General features: G+C 41.0%; 1 protein-coding gene across 1 annotated transcript in view; it reads left to right on the top strand.

Moving 5' to 3' along the window:
• Positions 1–12685: 12685 nt before the first annotated feature.
• Positions 12686–24862, top strand: part of SFSWAP (splicing factor SWAP) — a gene marked incomplete at its 5' end in the record, with an annotated part of 44138 nt that continues 31961 nt past the window's right edge. Inside the window, 6 exons of the mRNA XM_084272268.1 lie at positions 12686–12945; positions 15477–15646; positions 16136–16273; positions 18805–18890; positions 22783–23008; positions 24032–24147. Coding sequence (XP_084128394.1) covers positions 12686–12945; positions 15477–15646; positions 16136–16273; positions 18805–18890; positions 22783–23008; positions 24032–24147 — 996 coding nt within the window. The remainder of the gene's footprint in view (positions 12946–15476; positions 15647–16135; positions 16274–18804; positions 18891–22782; positions 23009–24031; positions 24148–24862) is intronic.

The raw sequence follows: 24862 nt of genomic DNA, 5'->3' as shown, positions 1-24862 counted from the left end.
ATTCATTCTGTTGGGCTGCTAAGGAAACTTTCTTTCAGAGAAGGCATAAATAAATTTTCAAGAATAATGCAGCCAGACCAGCAGAACCTTCTGGGTGCACAACATGTAAAGAATAGCACAGGAGAACTAAATTATACCTTTGAATATGTAGGTAACTATGATAGATCATCTCTTTCCCATAGTCTAGAAAACACAGATTTTTCTTTCTGTATCAAACATGAAACCATCAGTGCCACAGATCTTCTCCTTAGCTTGTGCTGTTAGCCCTGAACATTAGCCAGTATCAAATTATCCTGTAACAGATCTAAATGTGCAATAAATTCCAATTACAGGACTTTCACTGAGCTGTTCAGTCCTCCTGAAATCACTGAGCTCCACCGCCCTTGTCTTAAAGTCAGTTGAGAGGAGTATTGTGGAGTTGATTTTCCCTTTGGCTTGGAGCAGGGCACATGATAGAGGCTCACAGAATATTCAGGCAATTTGGCCAACAGGTGCTTTCCAAAGGTTTCCAACAGCAAGAACAGCAAAACATTTCAGTGCCTTCAAAAACCACTGACAAATTCTAAATTGTGCTTCTTCCAAAGCCTCAGGGTATAATTAAAAACATTTTTTAAAATGCCAAAACACATCCCATGCCCCTACCTAAACCACTTCTTTGGTAACAAAGATTCGGACTGAAAATTTATGAAAGAGGAGAAACTTTCACACCAAACACTTAAAGCTTAATAGTGTTACAGTTTTGGAAACTGAAAAAATAATTTTGGAGGAGAAATGTTTAGGTAACCTTAAAAAGAAGAGCTACAAGGCCAATTTAACACTTTTTAATTGTTTCAGAATTTCTGGAGTTATTTATACTCAGATTGTACTCAGTCTTCTCTCAGCAAAGTCTCAATAACATCAGATATTTTTTGCCTAAGGAAGGAACAAGGTAAAAATGCCAGAGTAACTGCACAGACAATAATTAAACCCCACACTAAAGTGGGTTGTACCAGATTTGTAGTGGAAAGTCCACCAAAGGAAATAGGTATTTAAGATTGTTTTTGTTTTGCTGGCAAGAAAGACTAAGATGAGATGCAGAACTGGTGTTTGAAGGGATAAAAAGGGATATAAATGTTATAATTTTCTGTGTCTTGTGAGATTATCAGGTCTCAGAGAAAGAATAGACTTACCAGGCTTCAAAAAAAGTGGTTAGAAAATATCACACACAAGGAAGTCACTGAGTGGAGCAATTTCTGGCATTACATTTCTGGCAGCCTGAATTTTCAGACTCATAACAAAGTCTTCCTTTGGGATAACAAAACCTATTTCTTTTGCTGAGCATAAACCTTTGAAAAAGGAAGAAGTGAACTTTGGGGAAGTTCCATCAAGAGCAGGTTGCTGTGGGGAGAAAGAGAAGTGCTTCTTCACTAGCTGGCCACGACCAAAGCATCCCAGGAGAAAGTCATCTTTAAATAATTCTGCTGAGTACACATTTGGGAAAGGTTTGTGTGGTCAGACCCTGTTTAATGGCCAAACTCTGTGCAATGGTTTCTGAGATGAAATGTTTCTGCAGACAACTATCCATTTCAGAAAGGCAGTTGCTTCTTGCACTTCTGAAACGCTGGGTTAGCCCTTCCCAAGGTTCTTATTGCAGTAACAGTGCACACAGAAAACAACAAGGAAAACAAGACTGAGGCACTCCAAGTAAGTATTTCTGACATGGTTGAAAGTCCGAGTTCCTGTTTCTTTCTCCAAACAAACCAGCAGTAAGTAGGTAAAACCAAGAGAGTTGTGTATAGATTTTTTTTGTAGTTGTGAGGACTAACACTGCAAACAAAGCCCTCTATTCCTAGAACACATTCCAAAACCACACTGACATTTCGCAGATGCAATTAGGCCAATAATTAATTCATGTAGCATAATCTAGAAACAAATCTTATAAAGACAGCAGGTCGTTAGGAGCCACCCAGATAATATGAAACCACAAAAAGCACGAGGTGTCTGTGCCCTGCTGCAGTACAAAGATGATCCCATTCCGTCTCTGTTAAATCACAGAGCTTTTTTGGGCACTGTAAATTTGGGTCCCTTCAGCTTTTCTAAGAAAACACTAGGTCTGACAGCATTAAGGTCTTTTTCCAGTCTGGGTTCTCTGATGTCTGAGCTCAAAATGCAGTTTTTTACCTTTGGAGGAGTTCTAGGATTTATCCAATCCTGATGTCCTTTTTATACAAATTGGTATCAACTCAGGTTCGAGTCATCTACTCTGCTGTCAAAGCTCTCCCACAAAGGCTTTAAAAGCTTTTTAGTCAGTCTCTGTGTTTTAAAATAAAGTATTTTCTAAGTGTTGAGTTTGATGTTTGCATCTTGTTTCAGGTTTGCATCTACTAGTTTTGTGCTGTGTCTGGTTTGTGCCTCTAACTCTCAGTTCAATGATCAAGACTGTCTGATGTTCACTTAGCTCAAACACAGTCCATTCCCCAGTCTCCACACTTGAACAGTAGTCAAACACAATCAATAATTAATGCAGTGCAAACCCTGACAGCCTTCCTTTAACACTCCTTGCCAAGGCCCTTTAAATCTGCTCTCAGATTATGAGACAAGACAAATGCAAAGAAGTGCTCTTCATTGCCCTGTTGCTAGCAAGACAGTCACACCCTCAAGTACATGCAACTACACACCCACACATGCTATTTGAAATTAAACCTTTTCATTGATCCACTTCTTGGCAGAAGAGTCTGAGTGTGATTCACATGGCTGTATTATTGTCTCTCTTGCTCAAGGAACCACCACTAGTCTTCTGAAGATTGTCATCTTGTGAGTTCCCAGGAAAGGCAAGAGAAAGAGTAAGAAACTGCACTGAAAAGGTGTAAAAGAATGAGGCCCTTTCAGCAGTGGCAGGTTCCTGCATGACATGTAATTTAAGAAGCCTTGATAATAAACACAACCCAAGCCAAAATGCTGGAGAACAAGCATAAGAGTGGGTAGAGAGGAAAACTTGAAGTGAACAAAATGCACCTTTTGATGCATAGTCCTCACTCTCTACTCATCACTGCCTGCATCCCTAAAGGAGAGGCAGAGCCTCTTGAAATGAGTGGGATCATCTGAGTCAGTGGAAGAGATGTACAGATTCACAGGAGCATTCAGATTAGAATGGAACTCAGGAAGGGTCATCAGTCCAACCTCCTGTTTGAAGCAGGGTCACTGTAGTCAGGCCAGGATACTCAAAGCTTAAACTAAATCCTTGGGGAGGCATTGCATCTTTCAGATTATTTTATGTTATAATCTTCTGAAACAGAACCTGGGCTGCACCAAAAGCAGCGTGCCCAGAGAAGTGATTCTCCTCCTCTCTTCCACTCTCATCAGACCTCCCCTGCAGTAGTGTCCAGTTCTGGGGTTCCCTGCACAAGAAGGACATGGAGCTGTTGGAGCAAGTCCAGAGAACATGAAAGTGATCAGAGGGCAACTCTCCTATGGAGACAGGCTGAGAGAGTTGAGGGTGTTCAGCCTAGAAGACAAGAAGTAGGTTCACAATATAATGTGTTATGTGCATAATTAACATTCTCATTTTAGTTTGCATGTTATTCTTGTCCACTCTAACTAGAGTTCCTGTCACCAAAATATTGCTGCTTATGCCATAAATTAGATCTCTAAGACATTAATTCTATTCCCCAAGACATATCAAAACCTATATGATGTTACTGCTTTATTTTCCTCCAAAACATGAACCAGCTGTCTGATCCAATATTTCACAATCTTAAGCTCTCAGACAGAAGTCACTAAGGTATTGAACATAAATTACTTCTACTGGAAGGAACTTCAGGAATGACTGGCTGCTGAGCAGCATTTATTTCCTTGCCATGTGAATACCTTTAGGTGTGCTCTCTCCTTCAGTCTGACACTTTCTGTGTCAGATTGTGCAGATGAGAACAGAGGTAGTACAACAACACTAAGTCTTTCTGCTCAGGTCCATAGCAGTAGAAACTTCCAGAAGATGTTAGCACAATGTGATCTTTAAAACACCTACTGCTTGTAAGTCTCTCTCTAACACACCAAGTTATTCAGGAACAATGCCAGTACAATCAAATTATTCTGAGATACAATTAAATGGCTTCAGCAGGAGCATATTCCCACACAAAAAATTAAAAGATTTAGGGTTGCAAACAGTAGCAAGCCAAGATGAAAACATTACTAAGTCTCGTCCTATAACTAGATCAGCACAGGCCCACAGACAAGCCTGAGCAGCTCTACTGACACATTTTGGCTGTGCAGAGGCAGATCCTAGGCTGAGATCTTTGTCTTTGAAGTTTTTCTATATTATAAAGCCTACAAAAACAGGAAAAACATCACAAGTCTTGGATTGCTTGTATGCTGAGACTTCATCTTATCATGCTGATCAATATTGTCTCCTTGCTGCATGTGCTTTCCTTTTATGTCAAAATTGCACAGGGTATGGAGATGACAAACACACCTTGTCTGTGTGTCTTTACTGATCATAGCAGATCTTATTAACTCACCCAGCACTATGAAGCATCTGTTTCGGCTTCCTCTGTACAGGCAAGTTGCATTAACTCAAGTGTCTTACCCAGTTCAGACTTTCAAGCTAAGAAATCCATAATGATTGCATCAGAGAGGCATCTTTATGAAGCATCAAGAGATCCTGAAGCAGTTTGCTTCCAGGTTTGGTTTTTCCCCTCAGAGCAATAACATTTTGAGACTCACACATAGAATTCTGTGCATCAAAAAAGAAAGAAGCTGTGGGAATGTACATCAATAGAGGAAGGCAGCACAACAGGCACAACTCTGAAAACATGTCAATGAATTTTAGAATAATAAACTCTAATATAGGATCTCTCTTTCATCACTTAATCAGCATTTTCTCAGATACAAGTATTTAAAAGAGATCATCAGAGACAAATACATGTCCTTAAGTACAGGTATTTTTTCCAACTTCATCCACCTTTCAGAAATGGATCTGATCCCAATCATATTTAGCAGAGGCTAAGGTACTTAATGATCTTCAGCCAGCAGTGGCACTCAGATGGGGTTTTTTAAATTTTAGATTCAAATCTTGGATACTGTCCTCATGGGAACGCTAACAATTGGTACCCAGCAGGTCAGCAGTGAAAGTACAAGTGCTCCACTGGCTTCCCATATTCCTCACTTGATCCCAGACAAAGTGTGAGAAAGAAAAGATTTTTGCAAGGGATTGTGGCAAGTTGCACCAGAGAAAAAACACACAAAGGAAATGGCAAATTACATATGGCTTTACACTGCCTGATCTGAAGCCACAGTGTGTAGCACACTCTGAAAGCACCAACTGTTGAGTATGAAACACTTGATGCCGCTGAGACATTCGGAACCCAAACATCGAACTCTGAAAGGGAAACTGGAGGATTTTTCATCCAAGAAAATCTGAGGCCTCAGAGGAAAGAATTAACTGGATTTGATTACTCAGACTGGCAACATCAATATGAAGGCACTTCAGCCTTCTTCTTTGTCATCTCCTTGAATTGTGCAGCCTTACAAAAGACAGTGTTGCTGGAGGTCTTTGCAAAATAGTCAGCTACAAGATGCAGAGAGCCATAGAATCCCAGACTGGTCTGGGTTGGAAGGGACCCCAAGGATAACAGAGCTCCAACCCCCTGCCACAGGCAGGGACACCAACCTCCAGGCCTGGAGCTACACAAGGTTGCCCAGGGCCCCATCCAACCTGGCCTTGAACACCCCCAGGGATGGGTCACCCACCCCCTCTCTGGGCAGCCTGTTCCAGCCCCTCACCACTCTCTCTGGAAAGAGCTTCCCCCTAATATCTAATTTAAACCTCCCTCCCTTTCATCCCCCTTGTCCTGCCAAGTGTGCAGTCCACTGTCCTACTGTGCCACCCAGCACTGGGTTAATGTGTCTATCAGTGACTTTCACACTCCTGACAAGCTGTGACTCAGCTACATGACTGATGGGTCAATTGTAGCTACTCTGACTTGTAAGCTGCCTTACCAAAAGTTACTATTTTTTAAGGTTATATTCTGCCTCACAGAAATATTTATTTGAGGAAACATTTTTCAAATGTTTTAGACTTCCAATATTTTAAAAAGCATGCATGAAATATCATCAGCTGCTTATCAAGGACCTCACACAAACTTTTACTTCTAAATCCATGTGATTACATCATCTCTCACACACACTATCAAGGGATTGTTAGCAACATTTCTGCCTGCAGCCTTCATGGACAAATTGTCCATGTACTGGTTGTTCTTACAGCCCTGGCAGAATGCACCAGCAACTCTGAATGTAAAACCTTTCAGAGGACCATCTCTCTCCTCTTCACCCACAGATAAAGGTGCAGACTTGTTGATTTGTATTTCACAACAATCAATATTACAGCTGAACCTAGCCAAAATTTAATTTTCCATCAAACCTCAGCAAATCATAACTCTATGCACACCCTACAATATGGACTGAACGTTTTTCTTTCCACTATGGATCAACAAAACTCCAGTGCTGTGAGCAGCAGCCTAGCAAGCAGATGACTCACTGCACAGGTGGATTAATAGATTAAAAAACCTGCTATTTGGGAACATTCACAGGAATTAGAAAGTAATTGAGGCGCACAACCACTAAAAAAAAAATCAAACCTCAAAGATAGTCAAGCATACTCCAATCTGTTTGCAAACAGCATGCCAACGAAGGAGAGGAAATTTTCATGGTTTCTCTTTGTAGACATTCCCTTGTGGGTTAAAGGAACCAATGAACTAAGGTTTGTTGACATTAAACTATCTGCATTAAACCAAAACAAGATCACAACTCAGTATAGTCCCCACCATGGGAGGCTTAAGAACTCCTCTGATCTCCATCTGTGAAACTTTCCAATATATGATCTTGAGTAACTAATCTTTGACAAAACATTTTTAAATTAAGTGCAAATAAAATTAAAATCTTTTTTAAAAAAACCCACTCTATAGAACAGAAGATCACAGAACACTGAAGAAGCTAAAAGGACAATACAAACTGCTGCTACTCTGTTTCTTCCAGGAATGAGTAGTAGTCTACCCAGCCCAAATCTTTAGTAATTATTTCCACACAGGAGTGCAGTATTGATTTCTCTAAAGCACACAGAGGGCCAGGAGTACTTTAGCATCATTTGAGAGTGAGGCCTCAAAAAGCAGTGGCTGTTGAAGAATATTTACCTCATTTGCAAAAAAAAAAAAAAAAACCCAAATCACAGATTGCCAAAGTCAGGAAGTTTGCAAGTAAAGCTTTTCCAGAGCTTCTATATTCATTTTATCCTATAAAATGACAGCCATTAATAATCTGTATTTCCTCCTTGTTATTAGTAACACACACAGCCTCACAATCCATCACAACTAATGAATCTGTCTTGGGTGTTTTAAGCATGCTACTATTATAAAGAAATAACAGTGGTTTAAAACAGGGGCAGACTCTGACCTTTTCATAGCTGTATATTTCCAATGATGTGAAGTACAAAAAAAAACCCCAACCAAAACCCCTAAAAAACTACTGATAAAATGCTAAAAGCATTTTTTGCTGAAAGCATTTATTTTTTACTTTGTGTGTCAAGTGGAATTCTCTTCAAGCAACAGATCAATGATCATCAAGGTTTAGTTAGGAATGGTATCACACTGTTAGACAAATGGTATTGCTCACAGGAAAAGGAAATTTATTTTCTATATGCAGTAAACCTGCTCAGCTACAACCTTCCCTTCTTTTGCAGACAGGATTCTTAATGGCTAAGAGGAGATCAAATACAATGGGTTGGACTGTAACACAGGGCTGGCTGCTTTGTTGCATGAAGAATTTAGTGTAAAACCTTGCTGCCACAAGAAGGGTGCTCTTAAACTTATCAGTGCTGCCTACAAAGTAGCAGCTCATTTTGGTTGCTTTATCTGCAAGACAGAACAGTATTCAAAAAACAAAGCCAGAACACAGTAAGTTACTACCCAGAGACACTGTGTTTTGCAAAGAAAACCACAGCACATTCTTTATGGAACTTGTGTTACAGGTTTCTGCAGGAACAACAAAAGCAAATCTATGATGAAAGGTGAATATAAAGAACTTGATTCATTACAAACTGATATTTTAAGACTATTTCATTTTATCTATGGACCTTTTCTACAGTAACAGAAATTGCTTGCTGCACACCTCAACTGAAAGTGCCTCATACACAAATACTTTTTATTTGGGAAAAACTCTAAGAAAACAAAGAGAATTCTGCTGTAAGAGAATTCAAAACCAAACCCAACATTGTTAGTGGTACTCAAGAGGTTGAATTTACCCTTTCCAAGCACACAGTAGTAAAACACCTTATAAAATACAACGGTGAGAGTGGGTTTGAATAAAGATAAAGTAAAATGAAGGAGAAAGGGACAATCTTTACGTATTGTTTTCTGTTTAACTGTATCTTTGCTTTATAAAACCACCCTCAAGAAAGGACTCAGCCCTCTGGTGTAAAGGCAGCAACCAAAGAAGTTAGTCACAGAAACTGGCAGGCTGTGAAATACACACACAGAAACCCAAAAGAAAATTAAAAGACACTACCAAAGGATGCATGACATATCTGTGTAGTCAACAGATAAAAACAGTGTGCTAAAAAGAAGAGAGGGGGGGTTAGCTCATTTTTCCAAGAGAGAGGTAAGTAGAATCTTTATACAATTCATACAAGAGGTAAGTAACTCTCCAGGTACAAGGTGAGCAACTAAGATATGAATTACAGCAAGCTTATAATTAAAAAGAGCTGGAAATCCTTAACCACTACTCTGCACCCAGTCATTAATGCAGCCAGTTACACACTGCAGTCATTAACATACCCATAAATTGTTTACCTAGCTACTGCTATACAGCAATTCTGTATTTAAAATGTGATTCCAATTCAATTGAATTGGAATTACTGTATGTTTTCTGTGTGGATGCTACAGTAATGGCAGAAGTAACAATAAAATCTGCTCCAAAAGTCACTAACATTTAAGGAATATCTTCTAGAAGAGAATAATTATGTGCAATTCCAGTGTTCAAGGAAACCTCACCGGTTCTGTGCATCCTTCCCTAAAGAAGGCAGCAGCTCTTTTGTTAGAAGACACCACTGAGATAGAAGAAAGGAGTCTGATGGCAGAGTGGGTTCATGCCAAGTTCCATAATGAACAAATGATGGCCAAGAAAAAAAAAGTAACCCTTAGATCTTGGCTCCAGCCTGACTAAGCAGAGCATTTTCTACAAAAATAAAAACCCTACTTCAATAGTTTGAGAGAGCCAATGTCAAGATTAATCCAGTGACATGTGAGCTGCTTTCTATTTTTAACATTAAAAAGTTGTGCTCATGTTGATTAACAGCATCCTTTATGGTAGCTCTCCCATATGCAGTTTTGTCCCCTTAAAACCAATATAGAAGACTAGAGCCTGGTCTTTGAATTTATACCAAATCCCATTCCCAAATTATAGCTTCTTAATTACTGAAAAAAACCACATGTCTTTTTGTGTGGAACTGCTTACCCATCCCATGTCCTGAGTTCTGCAGGGTCTCTAACCCCAGAGCTTCAGATTTCATATCTTCCATGTGCTTGAAGAACCTTTGATCCGTTCTTTTGGTATGCTGAAAATTCCTTCCCATGGCTGCAAAGAGATATAAATGTTATTTTCCTTTAGAATCAGCACAACACACTTCTCTTTCAAACCTACCTCAGAACTAAAACATAATGTATTACACACTTCTAGCTAAACTGCAAAACTATTCTAGATGAACACAATTCCATTAAGACAGAGGGAGAAAGGACTGCTAACAGCCTAGGAAAGAAAGGCTTGGTCTTTTACTTGCCTTATTCCTGATTTCCTACATGCAGCAAAATAAAAATAGGAAAAGTGAGAGAAAAAGAGGGATTTTGTAATTGTTTTCCTGTTACAACTAGCCTCTCTTCATCACAGCCAGGACAGCTGGGATGAATCAAGGGTCTAAATGAAGTAACACAGGCATCCTACCATATAAAGGCTTTTAAGCAGTAGCCTATAGTAATTTCAGAGGATCTTATTAGTAGATATTAAAGTTGGATGTGTCTTCAAGCATGGTAAAAAAAGCATACCCTATATCATGTTAGCACCAAGTTTCCTTCCCAATTACATTGTACAGTAAAAGACACCAAAAAAAGTTGAAGGGGGTTTACTTTTTCACACATTGTGGGAGAAAAGGAATGGATGGGTACCTTTGTATTACAATTCAAATTCATAAACTGCCATGACATGCTTTCTTAAATACATTAAGGATCCCTGTATGTAGTCTGTTTTCATTCCTGCTTGCACAGGTACTCCATAATCCGAAAACAACTGTTGTGATGTAGTCCTGTTCTTCCAGAAACCTCTCTCAGTCTCTCGTCTGTTTACAGGCTAATTGCACGTGAACAAAGAGCCCAGAAAAGTCACATGCTGTAACAAACAGCAAGATGCTGCCCCAGGTCCCAGGTTTCATTTTGTCCCCTTTCTCAAGAATTGACACGTGGTTCCCCTTTTCCATTTCTTTAAGTGATTTTCAAGCCACCAAACACAAATGAGGTTTTGTAGTCCTATCCCCCCTGGTTCTTTACGATTCCGTGGCAACATTATCAACACCTGGTGCTTTATTGTTCCTGGGTGTTCTGGTCTGTTCTCGGTTCTACAAATGGCTCAGCTGGCTGGAAAATTGCTGTTTGTTCGCCTTCACCCATTTCACCATTAGAGAGTTCATTAAATACTCCCTCCACCTTTCTCTAATTGCATTCTTTGTAACTAAGATTTCAACTTTTGTCCTTTGACTCATGCACAGCTCATGTCCTCGTCTCAAATGCTGGTAAAGTGGTCTGAAGTTATCTTATTACATTGTCACTTCAGCTGCACAGAGCCATTTTTGTGCCATACTATCTTTTTGCTGAATCATTTACTTCACCAGAAGACCTATGGAAGTCACAAAATCCTCACCACATATCAATGTCCAATTGCCTTCTTACAGTCCCCATCACACCTTGTTACTTCTTCCCTTGGAGTTCTATTGTTTTATCTTGCACTTTTCTTCACTCAAAACATTTCCCAGCTGGTAGAAAATCATTGTACAACTTTCAAGCACGTTTCCACCTGTCTCCTTGGTGTTTAGGTCTGCATTTTCCTTCTCAAAGACACACGTTACACTTAGGACTTCTATCTTTCATTAAAACAACTCAGTCATTTCTCTAAAACACTAAGACACAACTGAAGCATCGGCCTTCAGCAGATGTATCAACTGACAGCTTTGAAGCACCAGAAAAAGACTAACTTCCACATACTCATTGGGACAGACACACACATTAACTTCAGCAGATTTTTAACCCTCTTTCCTCGGACAGGGGATGGCAGATGGAACTGTACACACATCATTGTTGCCTAAAGGCAGCATTATGAAGCTCACTCCACATTTCACTTTGAGATACTGTGAAAGGCCCCTGTGCTGTTTGCAAGTTAACGACTCTAGATGAACAAAGGTTGAATTTACACCATTTTTTTTACTCCATCCAAGGAAGTTTCTAGACTCCCCTTCAGTAAATGGGTAGCAGGTATCTCTAAGCGCTGACACAAGCAATGTCTCTTTCCGGTGGCTTTTCCTCACACTGCTTTCTGCATTGTGTTCCTTTGTGGACGGTGTTGTCAGCAAGTTCTTCACACAGACAGAGCCCCACAGCTCTGCCTCAGTTAGCAGGCACCCAGAGCCTGTCCTAACAAAGGCTGTGAATTGTGAAACACAACGCGTCTCCTTCCAAAGGAAACCTACACAGTGCTTCCTCGTTCTTTTAAGAGTGGTAAAAGTAGAACTCCTGAGGCAAAAAATACTGAAAATTTCTGCCTGGACTACACAGTTTTAGCAAAAATTCCCCCTTTCGTTGTATTTGGAAGCCGCCCAGCAGTGCCACAGCCGTTCTCCTGCCCACTCGGGCGCCCAGGCCTCTCCCTCGCCCGCCCTACGAGCAGGCTGAGGCGCCTTCCCGCTCCCGCCACACAGCTCTGCCCCGCGAAGCCGCCGCCCCGGCCCTACGACGCGTTTCTGCGAGTCCCGCACCCCTCAGCCCCTCCGTTTCCTTCGGGCAGCGCCGCTGCCCTGCCCGTCGGCGGCTCCTCCCTGCCCTCGGGGCGCTGCGGGGCTTCCCAGCTGCGTGACAGACACCGGGAGATACAGCTCCCTGTCCCCTGCGGGGCCTCCCTCGGGCTCTTTTTACACCCCGTGTTCGCGCTTCAGCGGAGGAACACCCCGCGAACACCCCGCCCCGCCGTGTGGCGGCAGAACGCTGACGCACACCCAGCGCCTCAGGGCAGCGGCGCGGCCCCACCCACCGCTCCTCCCCCTCCCGCGGTGCCGCACTTTCGCCACGCCCGTGGCGTCACAGTTCCAGCCTGGCAACCGGCCGTTGTCGCCGGACGCCGAGTACCGCCGCCGGCAGCGCGGAGCCGCGCCGCGCCGCCTCTCCCTTCCGTCTCGCAGCCGGACTGACGATAAGCGACGGGCGGCGAATCTGTTCCCTGCCGGAAGCCGCCTTGGCTCCGCTCCGCCAGCGGAAGCGGAAGGGTCGCCATTTTGCTTCGGGTGATGGCGACTGTGGTGCTGTGGAGCTGGAGAGTTTAGTGCGGGCCCGGCTTCCTGGGGGACTCGCTTCTCGGACAGTCGTTGTTACTGCGAGTTTCCTCCTCCTCGCTGCATCTCTTGGTGATGTACGGAGGGGTCGGAGGTTCCCGACGGACCGCAGAAGAAGCAGGCCCGCCGCCCCTAATGTTGTTGTCAGGCGGGGGAGCGGTCCCCGGACCCCCCGGAGGAGGTGGAGGAGGAGGTGGAGGTGGGAATAGCCGTGTGGAGCTGCTGGTGTTCGGCTATGCCTGCAAGCTGTTTCGAGATGATGAGAAGGCTCAGTACCAGGAGCAGGGGCGACACCTTATTCCTTGGATGGGAGACCCCAAGATCATGATCGATAGGTCGGTGTAACACAACCCCCAGACTCTGCTGCGAGCTCTCCTGTTATAGCCTCTTTCTGTTCCTCCCCTTATGCTGTGGGCAAGCGAGGGCGGGGGATGAACAAAGGGCTCACTCTGGAAGACGTGTGGGGAATCTTCACTGGCAGATTTGGGAGAGCAGCTCCTCCTGATAGAGTGTTTCAAGTGCTGCTTTTGTGTCGCTGCAGGGCTCCCTCCCCTCTTGGCAGTGGGAACTTGGGGTTCCCTTCTTTCTGACATTGTTGGGAGGTTCCCTTCTTTCTGACATTGTTGGGAGGTTCCCTTCTTTCTGACATTGTTGGGAGGTTCCCTTCTTTCTGCCAGCCAGCCTGCGTTGGGTCTTTGCTCCAATTGTTAGGGTAGGGGTTACAGGGTGGAGAGCGGGAGAGATCTGTTCCTTTTCAATGAAACCACGAACATCATCTTTTCTCCCTTGGAAACCAAGGGAGACTGTGTGGGAATACTGATAAGGCACTTTATATGTTCTCTAAGCAAGAAGGGTGCAGAGTGGGGAGTGGGAAGGTACTTACCCACTTTAGTAGAATTGGGATTTTCTTACTTCTCCTCTGCGATCTGGCTGCAGACTGTTGGGGGGATATCCCAAAAGCAGTTCCTCCTGGCCTAATTACTGTGTCCTCGTGCCATGAGTCACAGTACTAAGGAGAGTGACTTTGGTTTTGTGTGACTGGTTTTCAGGTTTTATGTCAGGAGTGGCTTTCTGTGGTTGTTTTGCAGTAGGTACAGATTCACAGCCAGAGAGAGTAATAGCATCTGCTGGGATGTTTCTTCTGATTTCCAGGTGGTTTCAGCACTGCAGAGTTCTATTTAGAAAGATTCATTCAGGAGGAGTTTTCTGGATGTTTTCATGGGGAGAGGGAAAATGGGAGGTCAGGATGGATTTACAAGTGGAGCACTGAAAGTTCAGTTTAAGAGTTGTGGCTGACCCTGGAAACCTCAGTGGGAAAGGGAGAAGGATCTTGGTTTGAAGAGGATCACATGACATACTATAGATATTTGCTCCCTCAGTTTCATCATTGCTTTGGTGATATACATGGTTTTTCTTGATTTAACAGCTGTATTTGGCTTGGAAAAATAGCAATGAGGGAGGGTCTTTGAATTTCCTTCCAAAGGACTGGAAAGAAATGCCCTTGCACTATTTTGGGGTTTATGCCATTAATGGTTCTTGAAATGAATTTGTCCAATTGGAATAAACATAAAGACATGAAAAAAACCCACCCCAACAATAAATATTTGTAGCTGTGTTTACTTTCTTCCTTTCATGAGAAGTGTTATGATGCACACTTCTAATCCAGACGACCCTTGTGACAGGCTTCATTAGCTGTGGCCCTTTTTGTGGTCCTGTGCAACAGTAACCCAGTTTGCAGGCGTTAGAGAAATTGTTGGGAGCAGAAACTGAGTATGTGCATGTACATCCACCTAACACAAAGAAATCTAAATAACCTACGTTTATAAGTTAAGGTAGCTTGCAATTACTAATCTTACAAACTCCTTTGGAAGCTTAGATTCCTTTTATCTCCAGCAGCAGGAAGTCTTCATTTTCACCACTTTGAGAAAAGCACATTGCTATAAGAAGACTTGGGTTGAAGTTTGCCTGTGGACAGAGCTCGATTAACCAGACCTACGTGTTTCATTAACTATTTGCTATAAGAATATTTACTTTCTTTGTTTTTGGTCTAGCAAGTTGGCACAAGTCAAGAGTTGTGTGTGGGAAGACACCTCAGCGGAGTCGAGTTCACTGTCACTTTATTTTTCAATCAGTTTCTCTTGCTGAAGCATAAAACATGATCCCAATTCAGTGCTTTTCCTGCAAATAAAATGATTTCTGCTTAGTGGAAAGGAACTGTCCGGCCGTTGAACTTGGCCGGTTTTACGGTGAACCTCCTTAAATTGCATGTATATGTTACTGTTCCTATGTATGTGTGTCTCTCTATCACATAACCCAGAACTTATTTCCTCAGCCAAATGGCTAGGGGCCGAGCCTAGCCATGATTTTACCTCCAATGGACGCAAGTTTCTATGGTGAAGATCTCTGCTGAGAGTTCGGGACTAGCAGAAAGAAGCGAGGAAATTTCGGCCGTTGTGTTCTTACGGATAGGTATTTATGGATTCGGGTTTGTGTGAATGTAAGCTATTTGACTTTCCAGAAAAAAAACGTATTTTGCAAGTGACATTGATTGGTTGGTTGAAGCACGTACGGTAAGAGCTGTTAAGGAAATGGATCCCACTTAAAAAAAAAACTATTAAAGGATACCTTTGCCTTTAATTGTAATAATTTATTAGCTGCTTTTGAGAGGAATTTAGACTATTAAACAAATTTTCGCTAGTTGGTGACAAACGATTATCAAAATTAAACGTAACTTCTAAAAGGAAAGATGCTTTAACATAATAAGTATTTTTTTTTTGTTGTTCATTTTTTAATGGGTAAGTATTTAAGTAGTCACATAAACCCAAGCCCTAAGTTCTTTGCATTGACCAGCTGCTTCATATTGCAGGTACGATGGGCGTGGTCACCTACATGACCTTTCTGAATACGATGCTGAATATTCCACGTGGAACAGAGATTATCAGTTGTCGGAAGAGGAAGCTAGAATAGAAGCCCTCTGTGATGAAGAGAGGTATTTAGCCTTGCATACGGACTTGCTTGAGGAGGAGGCGAGGCAAGGTATTGCTCAAGGACACTTCCTCAGTTCAGCACATGTCTCGATAAATCGTTTTGGAATTAAATTTACTCCTAATTTTATACTCTCTTTTTCTGACATTATCTTGACAGTACCCAGAGGATTGGAAAAGCGGGAGTCTTTGCGTGTGTGAGAGGACCTCGGGATAGTTTAACTATAGAGCCACACAGAAACTGCCCAGATTCTGAGGGCAGACTGGGATTTCAGAACCAAAAAAAACCCCAAATAAACCATTTTCTGCTTCATTTCTAGTGTTGTGTAAATGAAAATGCATAATTACATTAGAATGTTTTAACCCTCTTTCAGGCTGTGTACATGCTGTGTTTTTCTGTTCAGTTTTTAATGAAAGCTGAAATGCTTAGGTGAAAACTTCTCATATAAAAACTAAAGTAAAACATGCTACTCTTTCTTTTTTGCTAAGAAATTAGCTTTTAATTGTGTTCTAATGATTGGTAATTGCATTTTTGTTGAAGAGGAGGAATATAAAAGACTGAGTGAAGCTTTGGCAGAGGATGGTACCTATAATGCTGTGGGATTCCGTTATGGAAGTGATTATTATGACCCTTCAGAACCTACTGAAGAGGAGGAGCATCAACCTGCAAAGCAAAGAGGTAAGGGACCAAGATAGGAGGGGTTAATTGAGGGGAAGAACGTAGCACCTCTGTGTGTCTCGCTTGCAGCTGAAGGTTGAAAGTGTGTGTTTCATTAAAATGCAGGTGGGAAATCTCAGAGCATTTCAGAGCTTTATGGAACTGTGTTAGGAGTTTTTGCAAATGTTGCTCTTTATGTTTTCCTGGCACAGTCAGGACTGCAGTAGTCAGGATAGGAAATGTAATCCTGCTGGCTTGCAGGCTCTTACTCAGAAAAAAAACCAGTAATTCATCACATGATTGACTGCTAAGACTGTGTTTCTTGGTAAAAAATGACAAGATCGCTACAAACAAGAATATATGTGTGTTTAAGTTTCAATTTCTTTCATTTTAATTACTATAAACAAGAATGTCTTCAATATGGTGTGCTCCTTTTCATGATCTTAAAAAAATCCCATAGAATCAAGTTCTCATGTTCTCATCTTTAATTACACTAACTTTGTATTTTAACATGAAATCTTGAGGAAACTTTCAAGTGTTTTTGAACTATGTATGAGTGGTGTTTGAATTGTTTAATTAACAGTTGGGTTGTTTACAAATACTCCATACTGATGGGTTACTGTGGTACAAGCTGTGCTTTCTTTTTTACCAAGGTGTGTGCTACAAGGCAGGATTGGTTTAGGTGTTAAAGCTTGTTTAGTGTCTTTTGGTGCTGTGTGTGAGAGGTGGTGTCAGGGCAGTGTCCATGCCACTTGCATTCTACCAAGGGATTCTCCTGTTGGCTTCAATACTGGTGCTGAATTACATTTTTTCTGGGGTTTATTTCATTTGGTTTAGTTGAATTTGTCTGGTAGATTCCACATCCACATAGTTTCCAAGTTCTCTTTGGATACTGGTTTTGAGTGTTTCTTGTTGTAAGCATGTTTTCTTATGTTGTGTGGTCCTGTGTATATATAGGCAACTGAAAAATGGGAGGTGATAGAGGAGAGTGTGTTTGTAGTTTGGTGAATGCATTTCTCCAGTGGTCACTTTAAAAATGGAACCTGCTGAACCTTGGAGGGTGTCTGTATTTTAGGGGACCTGCATGTAAGTGTGCCATGTAACTGAATCAAGTGTATAAGGAATAAATAGCAAATCCAGTTCCATTTGGTAAGGCAGCTGTTGTGAGTTCAAGTTGTGTCTGGGTTGCTCCCCATTATTTTTCTTTCCTCATATGGTGAGATACACAAAGTAATGTATTTCAGCCTCATAAAGTCATATTTCTAGGAATAATGCTAAAATATGATGACTTAGTCATTGGCAAAAGAAATATAACTACCCAGTCTTCCAAAAAGTTAATATTTAGTTAATTAATACTTGATGCAGCATGGAAGTGTCATGCTAAGCTGTTACAAAGTCTTGTGGTGTAATGTGAGAGTTCTCAGTGCTGCTGACAAGGGTAGAGACATCCTCATAGGCCATTGGAGCATTGTCTCAGTTTCTTACCAAACTCTTTATCTTCTAGACACTTTTTATTACTGTTGGATAGCAAAGGGGCCTTTTCTAAGTAACTCAGAAACATCAGTATTATGTTTTGCTGTAGTTTAACTGTACAAACTTAAAATATATTGTTATATGGTAACAATTTCCAAAAATACAGAACATATAAATTCTTAACATGATTTTTTTATAAATCAGAAGAGTAAAATCCAATACTGTAAAAAAAAAACAACCCAAGAGTAACCTATAAGATAGCAACAAAAAAGTTAACTTTCTTTCACAAACAAGGGCATGTATGCAGTAATTGCTGTTACATCTCATCCATGATTAGGATGCTGTGCTGCCTGTAGATGTGAAAAATCTGTTAAATAATTGGATATGTTTAAATGTAATACAAAAGGAACCATACCAACTTTAGATTGAACTCACAGCTGAATGGCAGCATTTATTTTAATGAATTAAGGCAATTACTGGTTTAGCTCTGTAGGTGATGAAAGTAGATTTTAAGCTCTGTGTTGCATTCCCATACAAATTTCATTAGGGAGCTGATGAAGGTGCCTAAATTTGTTTGCATAGGCTGAAATCACTGATAAGCAGGTACCTGAATTCAGATAGACCAGATGTGTAGGTCTTAACAACTTAATTTAACAACTAGAGATACTGGATATCTGTGGTATCTTAATCACTGTTATGAGAAGATTGATCAGGTCCATTGTAAATGTCTGCCCTTAATTTTGTATGGATTTTCTTGTAAAAAAAAAGTAATATTCATGAAAACAAATGTTTTCTAATGATTTAACACTTGTTTGTCTTAAGCACTACAGGCAGGGCTAAGGTTTATAGGATTTTATTCTTCCAGTACCTCTGTTAAGACATAATTTATGCAGTCTGAAATAACACTCAGAGAGGAACAATATTTAAATCTTTAGTGCAAATGCTGGTGTTAGTTTCATTTGAGAAATTCCTTGATTGCAAATCCTTTTAGATAAACTTTATTTGAATTACTTGTTGTTAATGATTGAGTACTTTGGCATGTTTGGTCCTATAGTGTTTTATTCTGTTTTTCCTTGTAGAAACAGCTCAGACAGAAAATGTAGAGGAAAATGAGGAACCTTTCGTTGCCCCTCCAGGACTGAACGTTCCTTCTGATGTGGAACTGGTATGTGTGTACATTTAATGCCACCTGCATTTCTGTCAATTTTCAAGGAGTTTATGGTGCTTTACTGATTGTTTTTTTATTTCCATTACCTTTAACATGGTACATTTTAAATTATTCTAAAATATTAGCTGAATCTCAAGTGTTCTTTCCTGAATTCTTGAGGTCAGTCAACTCTCTTGAGTCTTTTTCCCTCTAAAATTATTGCAGTGCTTCTGCTAAGTGCACTTAGTATCACTTGTGGTATTATTTTAGGTAATGCAAAAAAAAGGCAGTTGTTCTTGGGATGGTTACTAGCTGATGCCAGGGTTGGCATTACAAATCTGCATGACCACTAAACCAAATGATTGCTTCTGTTCAAGATTATTTGTTCTGGATTCTTTTTGATTTGGTCCTAATCTGAAGAGGGTAGCAGGTGATCAAGTATAAAGGCTGTGTTTAAGACTAGCCTATTGAAGGAAAAAAGCAAGTCTATTTCTAGAAAATTCTGAAGTAGAAAGTGTGAGCACATAGAACCTCTTTCCTTTGGGTGATGTTACTGGGACTTGCTACATAGTAGACTTAATTGCAATGTGTAATTTTCCTGAAGGGATCTGAACAGCGAATCACCTGCTTGAATACAGTTGAACCATGAGATTTTCAAGTTTCATAAGAGAGGCTGGGAACAGATAATACTCTTTCTATTATACTGTGGTCATGAAAGTGTTAATTCATACTGGGGCAGCCTTCTCAACTTGATAACATTCAAAGCACTCTGCTAGAATAACTTCTAGTGAACACAGGGTGTTTTTCTGCTTCATCAGCTTTTAATTGAAAACTTTTATCGTGTTCTATTTTTTTATATTAAATAAGAGCTATTTAAATCTAATGTGCATCTTTGCTTGTTCTAATTTTACTTCCTCTACCTCTCTTTACAATGTTATAATGCATTTCGCTAGTGAAGTGTTTACAAACCTACTTGAGTTCAGAGAAGATTTTTATACATTATTGCCTTTAAATGATGAGTTATACTTTAGTCTTAGAGCAAGAACATTGAGTTCTCAGTGAGAAGCTGCTTATTTAGCAAAAAGTAACTGCTGGTGAAAGAACGTTTGCTGGTTTAGATGGCTGTTTTGCTTGAATCCTGTTCTGAAACTAGGGTTATTTTACATGTAAGTTGCAGAATGCAGTGCAGGGTTTACTGAAGTAATTCCTCAGTCAGCTATTGAACTCTGGTGTATTCAGATGAATAACAAGCAATTGGGGAATTTGGTTTGGATTTAAAAAAAACAAAAAAAAACCCTCCAAAAAGCCCAGAAGCCAAAATGCATAGACAGCAGCTCTTAAAAGTGTGTATATTTGACCTTGGGTTGGGAATTGTGGGAATTTATTCTTTTTTAGGCATTGATTATTTGTTGTTTTTCTAGTCATTTAGTTTTACCATTGAATTTATTTTATATTTTTGAATTGAATTGCTGTGAAGGATAACAGCCTGGTATTATTGGTGGGGCTTTGCAGCCATGTTTAAAAATACTTCCCACTCCACCCTGTTCCTATTTTTAAAAAAGAGAGAAATAGGTTGTAAATTCCATTGCCATTTTGTTGATTCACCAATGATTGGAGAAGGTACATATAGATACACTGCTGATCAGTGGAAATGACTGAGTGGTGTTCTAGGTCTTTCCTGAGTTTTCTGCTAAGTAACATTCAAGTTAAAAGACGTGTCACTGATGGTCAACAAATAACCTTTGGATCATTTTGGGGAGGCAGCTGTGGTGCTTGTAAATAAGATAACATTTGAGAATCAACTTGCTAATGTGGAGACTTTGTTCACAGTCTGCAAGGTACCATTTGATAAAGACAGATACACAATAATTCCTGAATTAGTGCAAATGTTAAATAAAGGCCAAGGAGTTAGCCAGTGCTACTGCAGAGAAGATCCAGAGGCTGCAGTGAACTGTTGAGTGTTCAGATTATGGCAGCTCCAACTGCAGCAGTAATGTCATTCTGGAAATCAGAAGAGTTGTACTGGGGTTGGAGGGGGTCTTCCACTGCTTAAAGCTGTTGGTGTCAGAGTTATTGGCAGAGATGACTGTCTTTTGACAATTGTATTTTAAGAAGTGTGTGGATGCTATAATTTGGCCCACCACCATCAGTTAAATTTAGGAGGAGAGGTTGAAGATTGCTTCTGTTTTCTCCAGATGAGAATGTTGAGAGGCAAGATAAGAGTTAGAATTATTTTCCAGGTTTACTGAAGGTTGAAGGATAGTAGCTTAACTTTTGGAGTAAAGGAGACTCATTCAATAAAAACATGTAGTTACAGTTCTAATTAAAGATTGGAACAGGATATCTGACTAGGTGATAGAACTTATGTCATTGGAGTATATTTCAGAAGGGTTTTTGGTCTGGCAAGAGCTCTTTCACACGTTTTAGGAGTTCTCAGTTTAAATGTTTTTGGTATTTTTATTAAATGTAATGGCAAACTACAGTATGTCTCTGATATCAGCATCTCTGCCATTTAATTTTTTCCACTTTGTAATGTTTCTAAGGTTTTGTAGATCAGTGGTGTTATTCTTAGAAGTCAGTTAAAAGCATTAATATTCATAGTGCCTGTTTTCCAGAGCATATAATGGTATCAGATTCAAATTTAAGACTAGATATTAATTTCAGATACATTTTTGAGCTCCCTTGTTGAGTTGCAGCTTTGATTCTCTCAGCCTTATTTGTATTTCTGCTTAAGAAGCACAGAAATAGAGAAATTTGATCTATGATCAAATCATGAAATTAGCAATGCACAAAATGTTACCAGTTTAAGAATTTCATTGCCTCTGAAATAATCACTGGTAGTTTTAGAGGGACAGTAAAACTTGAAACAACTAAGTGCTTCCCATATTGAAGATGTTGTTCTAGTAAAGGATCCAATCAGCTGAAAATAATTTCTAAAATACGCTGTTTGATCACATTCAGGCTTTTTCCCCAAATAGAGTACCACTGTGCTTCCAACCCTCTGAAAAAGATCTAGACCAATAAAAATGCAAAGCTAAAGCGAATCATTAATGTGACACTTCCATCTTTATAGGCTCACAGAGTATGTGTTTCTACAGTTTATTTAGCACAAGGCAAACCAGAGCTATCTGAGTATGAAATTGAAGACAGTGAATGGTGAAGTTCATTCATTCTTTAGCTATATGCTTGTTCTTTCCACTCCTTGGGTTTGATATGGCAGTGCTTAGATGGGATTTCAGGAGTAGAAGTGCATGGATGCTGCTTAACTTTATTAATTTTCCTTTATTGTTAACGTGTTCAGTGACTCTCTAAGGGAATGTGGCAGCAGATAGGTACTGCAGTTCTTCCCTTGGTCTTAAGACACAACATGTTCCTTCTAAGCAAATGCACAGTAACAAGCTATTGTAGTTAGGGAACAATATTTGTACTTTCAGTGATAACAGAATAAAGAGCAGCTTGTGGGAAGGCAACCATACATGTTGAGTCTTCAAAGCGCCTCGAATATGGCCAGGTAGAGCCACTTGAAGTTGCCACTGCTGTGTCAAGGAACACCCCTGTGCCAGCAGAAGTGTCAGTGTGACCCTGGAATGCATCTGGCTTCAAAGCATCTTTTTGCTATATGGAACTCCACCAGGATTTGTTCTTCTCTTCAGTTTGCTGGGCAGTGGCAAAAATAGCTGTGCTGATAGTAGGAAAGGATCTTGCAGAAGGAAATGATTGAGCAGCTAGGGAAGGTTTGGAGTGGGGGGGCGGGTTTGGTGCTGCTGTGCTCTCAGGAGTTGAAAGAGTTGCTAGAGGAAGCTGGGAAGAGGGGCAGGGAACTACTGTTCTTTGTAATTCCCTCTGGAGTTCTAACACACTTTACAAGCTGCTTCTGAAAATACAAATATATGTTATTTTACTCCCCCAGCCACCAACAGCAAAGATGCATGCAATTATCGAGCGAACTGCAAACTTTGTGTGCAAGCAGGGAGCCCAGTTTGAGATCATGCTGAAAGCCAAGCAAGCACGCAACTCCCAGTTTGACTTCCTGCGATTTGATCACTACCTCAACCCCTACTACAAGTTCATTCAGAAGGCGATGAAGGAAGGACGATACGCTGCCCCCTCTGAAAGCAAAGCAGATGAGAAGAAGCGTAAGTTGTTGGGTGTCAGATGGATGGCTGCAGAGTGGGAATCATTGAAACAGTCACTGGTTTGTGTTTGGGTTTTATTTTGTATAATGACCATATCTTTTTGGTGCGTTGCAATGGCAGTGCAGTTATCCTGCAACTGAGATTGATGTGATGATCATAGAATCATAGAGTGGGCTGGGTTGGAAGGGACCCTAAGGATCAGAGAGCTCCAACCCCCTGCCACAGGCAGGGACACCAACCTCCAGGCCTGGAGCTACACAAGGCTGCCCAGGGCCCCATCCAACCTGGCCCTAAACACCCCCAGGGATGGGGCACCCACCCCCTCTCTGGGCAGCCTGTTCTAGCCCCTCACCATTCTCTCTGTAAAAAAACTTCCCCCTCTAACCCTTCCTTCCTTCAGCTTCACTCCATCCCCCTTGTCCTGCCAGTCTCTGCCCTTTCAACAAGCTGATTCCCCTCCTGTTCCTCTGCTTCCTTCAGGGACTGGAAGGCTGCAGTGAGGTCCCCCCACAGCCTTCTCTTCTCCAGGCTGACCCAGCCCAGCTGCCTCAGCCTCTCTCCATGGGGAGCTGCTCCAGCCCTCTGATCATCCCCGTGGCTCCTCTGACCCCTCTCCAACAGCCCTACATCTTCCTTGTGTTGGGCCCCAGCTCTGGACACAGGACACCAGCTGGGGCCTCCCGAGGGCAGAGCAGAGAGGGACAATCCCCTCCCTGTCCCTGCTGCCACCCGTCTTCTGGTAGAGCCCAGGATACAAAATTTGGTGGAGACTCTTAGGAGATTGTTTTGGGAAAGTTTCAGATACAAGAGCTGCTATGATCCTTTAGCTTTTCAAAGCAGGTGTATAGCTCTAGTACAGTGGGAAGTTCATCTGTGCGCTTAGATGGCCAGCAGTATCTTCTTGCATCTGTGTTTTTGTGAATAAGCAGATTTATGAAAACAGTAGTTTCTTAAGAACATATGCTTGTCCTGTAGCATCTTTCTGTCCCAGTCAGATAAAATTCAAACTTTGCTTTTATTTAGACTCAAGGGTCAAATCTGAGGAAGAAGATGATGATGACGATGATGATGATGGAAATTATCTACATCCAAGTCTCTTTGCATCTAAAAAATGCAGTAGGCTTGAAGAGCTTATGAAGGTATGTAACACTATTAAAATTACTTTCTACCTTGTAGAAAAATCTGATTCACAGGCTCAAAAGTTCTAATATACAGGTGTTAACACCTTTTCTGTCTTTTGATAATGAAGTTATTTGTTTGTTGGTTTTTTTCCCAGACTCTGTCTTGGTAATTAAAGTTTGTTTTGGTAAACTTAGAAGTTGACTGTTCTCTAGTACCTAAATTGTTATTTTTCCACTTGCATGGGTTTTTATTCCTGTTACGCCCTTTGGCATTGAGGGCATCAGTCAGGGCTATCATAGAATGGTTAGGGTTGGAAAGGACTTTAAAGACCATCAAGTTCCACCCCTCTGCCATGGGTAGGGACGCCTATCCCTCAGAGCCTGTATTGAAACTGAAGAGATTAACATATTTAATGCCACCTGTATATTTGGCTGAGTTGTAGTTAGGTATGTTGACATGAAGTAATAACAAGTTGCAGCAAATAATGTTTCAGCAGAAAGTACTACTCATTAAACATAAATACTGCTGCATGTGCTATTTCTATTTTCTGAGTTTGATCAATGATGAATCAGGATTACTGACAGGAGGTTTCATACATTTGAGGTGTTCAGAGGAATGGCAGTGGTGCTGCCTGGTATGAAGACAGGTTCTGTGGGTTTTTCCCAGCATTGTCAGGAAACAAGGAAGAACAATACCCACCTTGATTTTTTTATTATTTTTCTTATGTTAGGG

Source organism: Gallinula chloropus (genome assembly GCF_964237585.1).
Source record: "Gallinula chloropus genome assembly, chromosome: 17".
Lineage (NCBI taxonomy): Eukaryota > Metazoa > Chordata > Aves > Gruiformes > Rallidae > Gallinula > Gallinula chloropus.
Note: the sequence above shows the minus strand (reverse complement) of the source record. Positions and strands in the feature narration are given on the sequence as shown.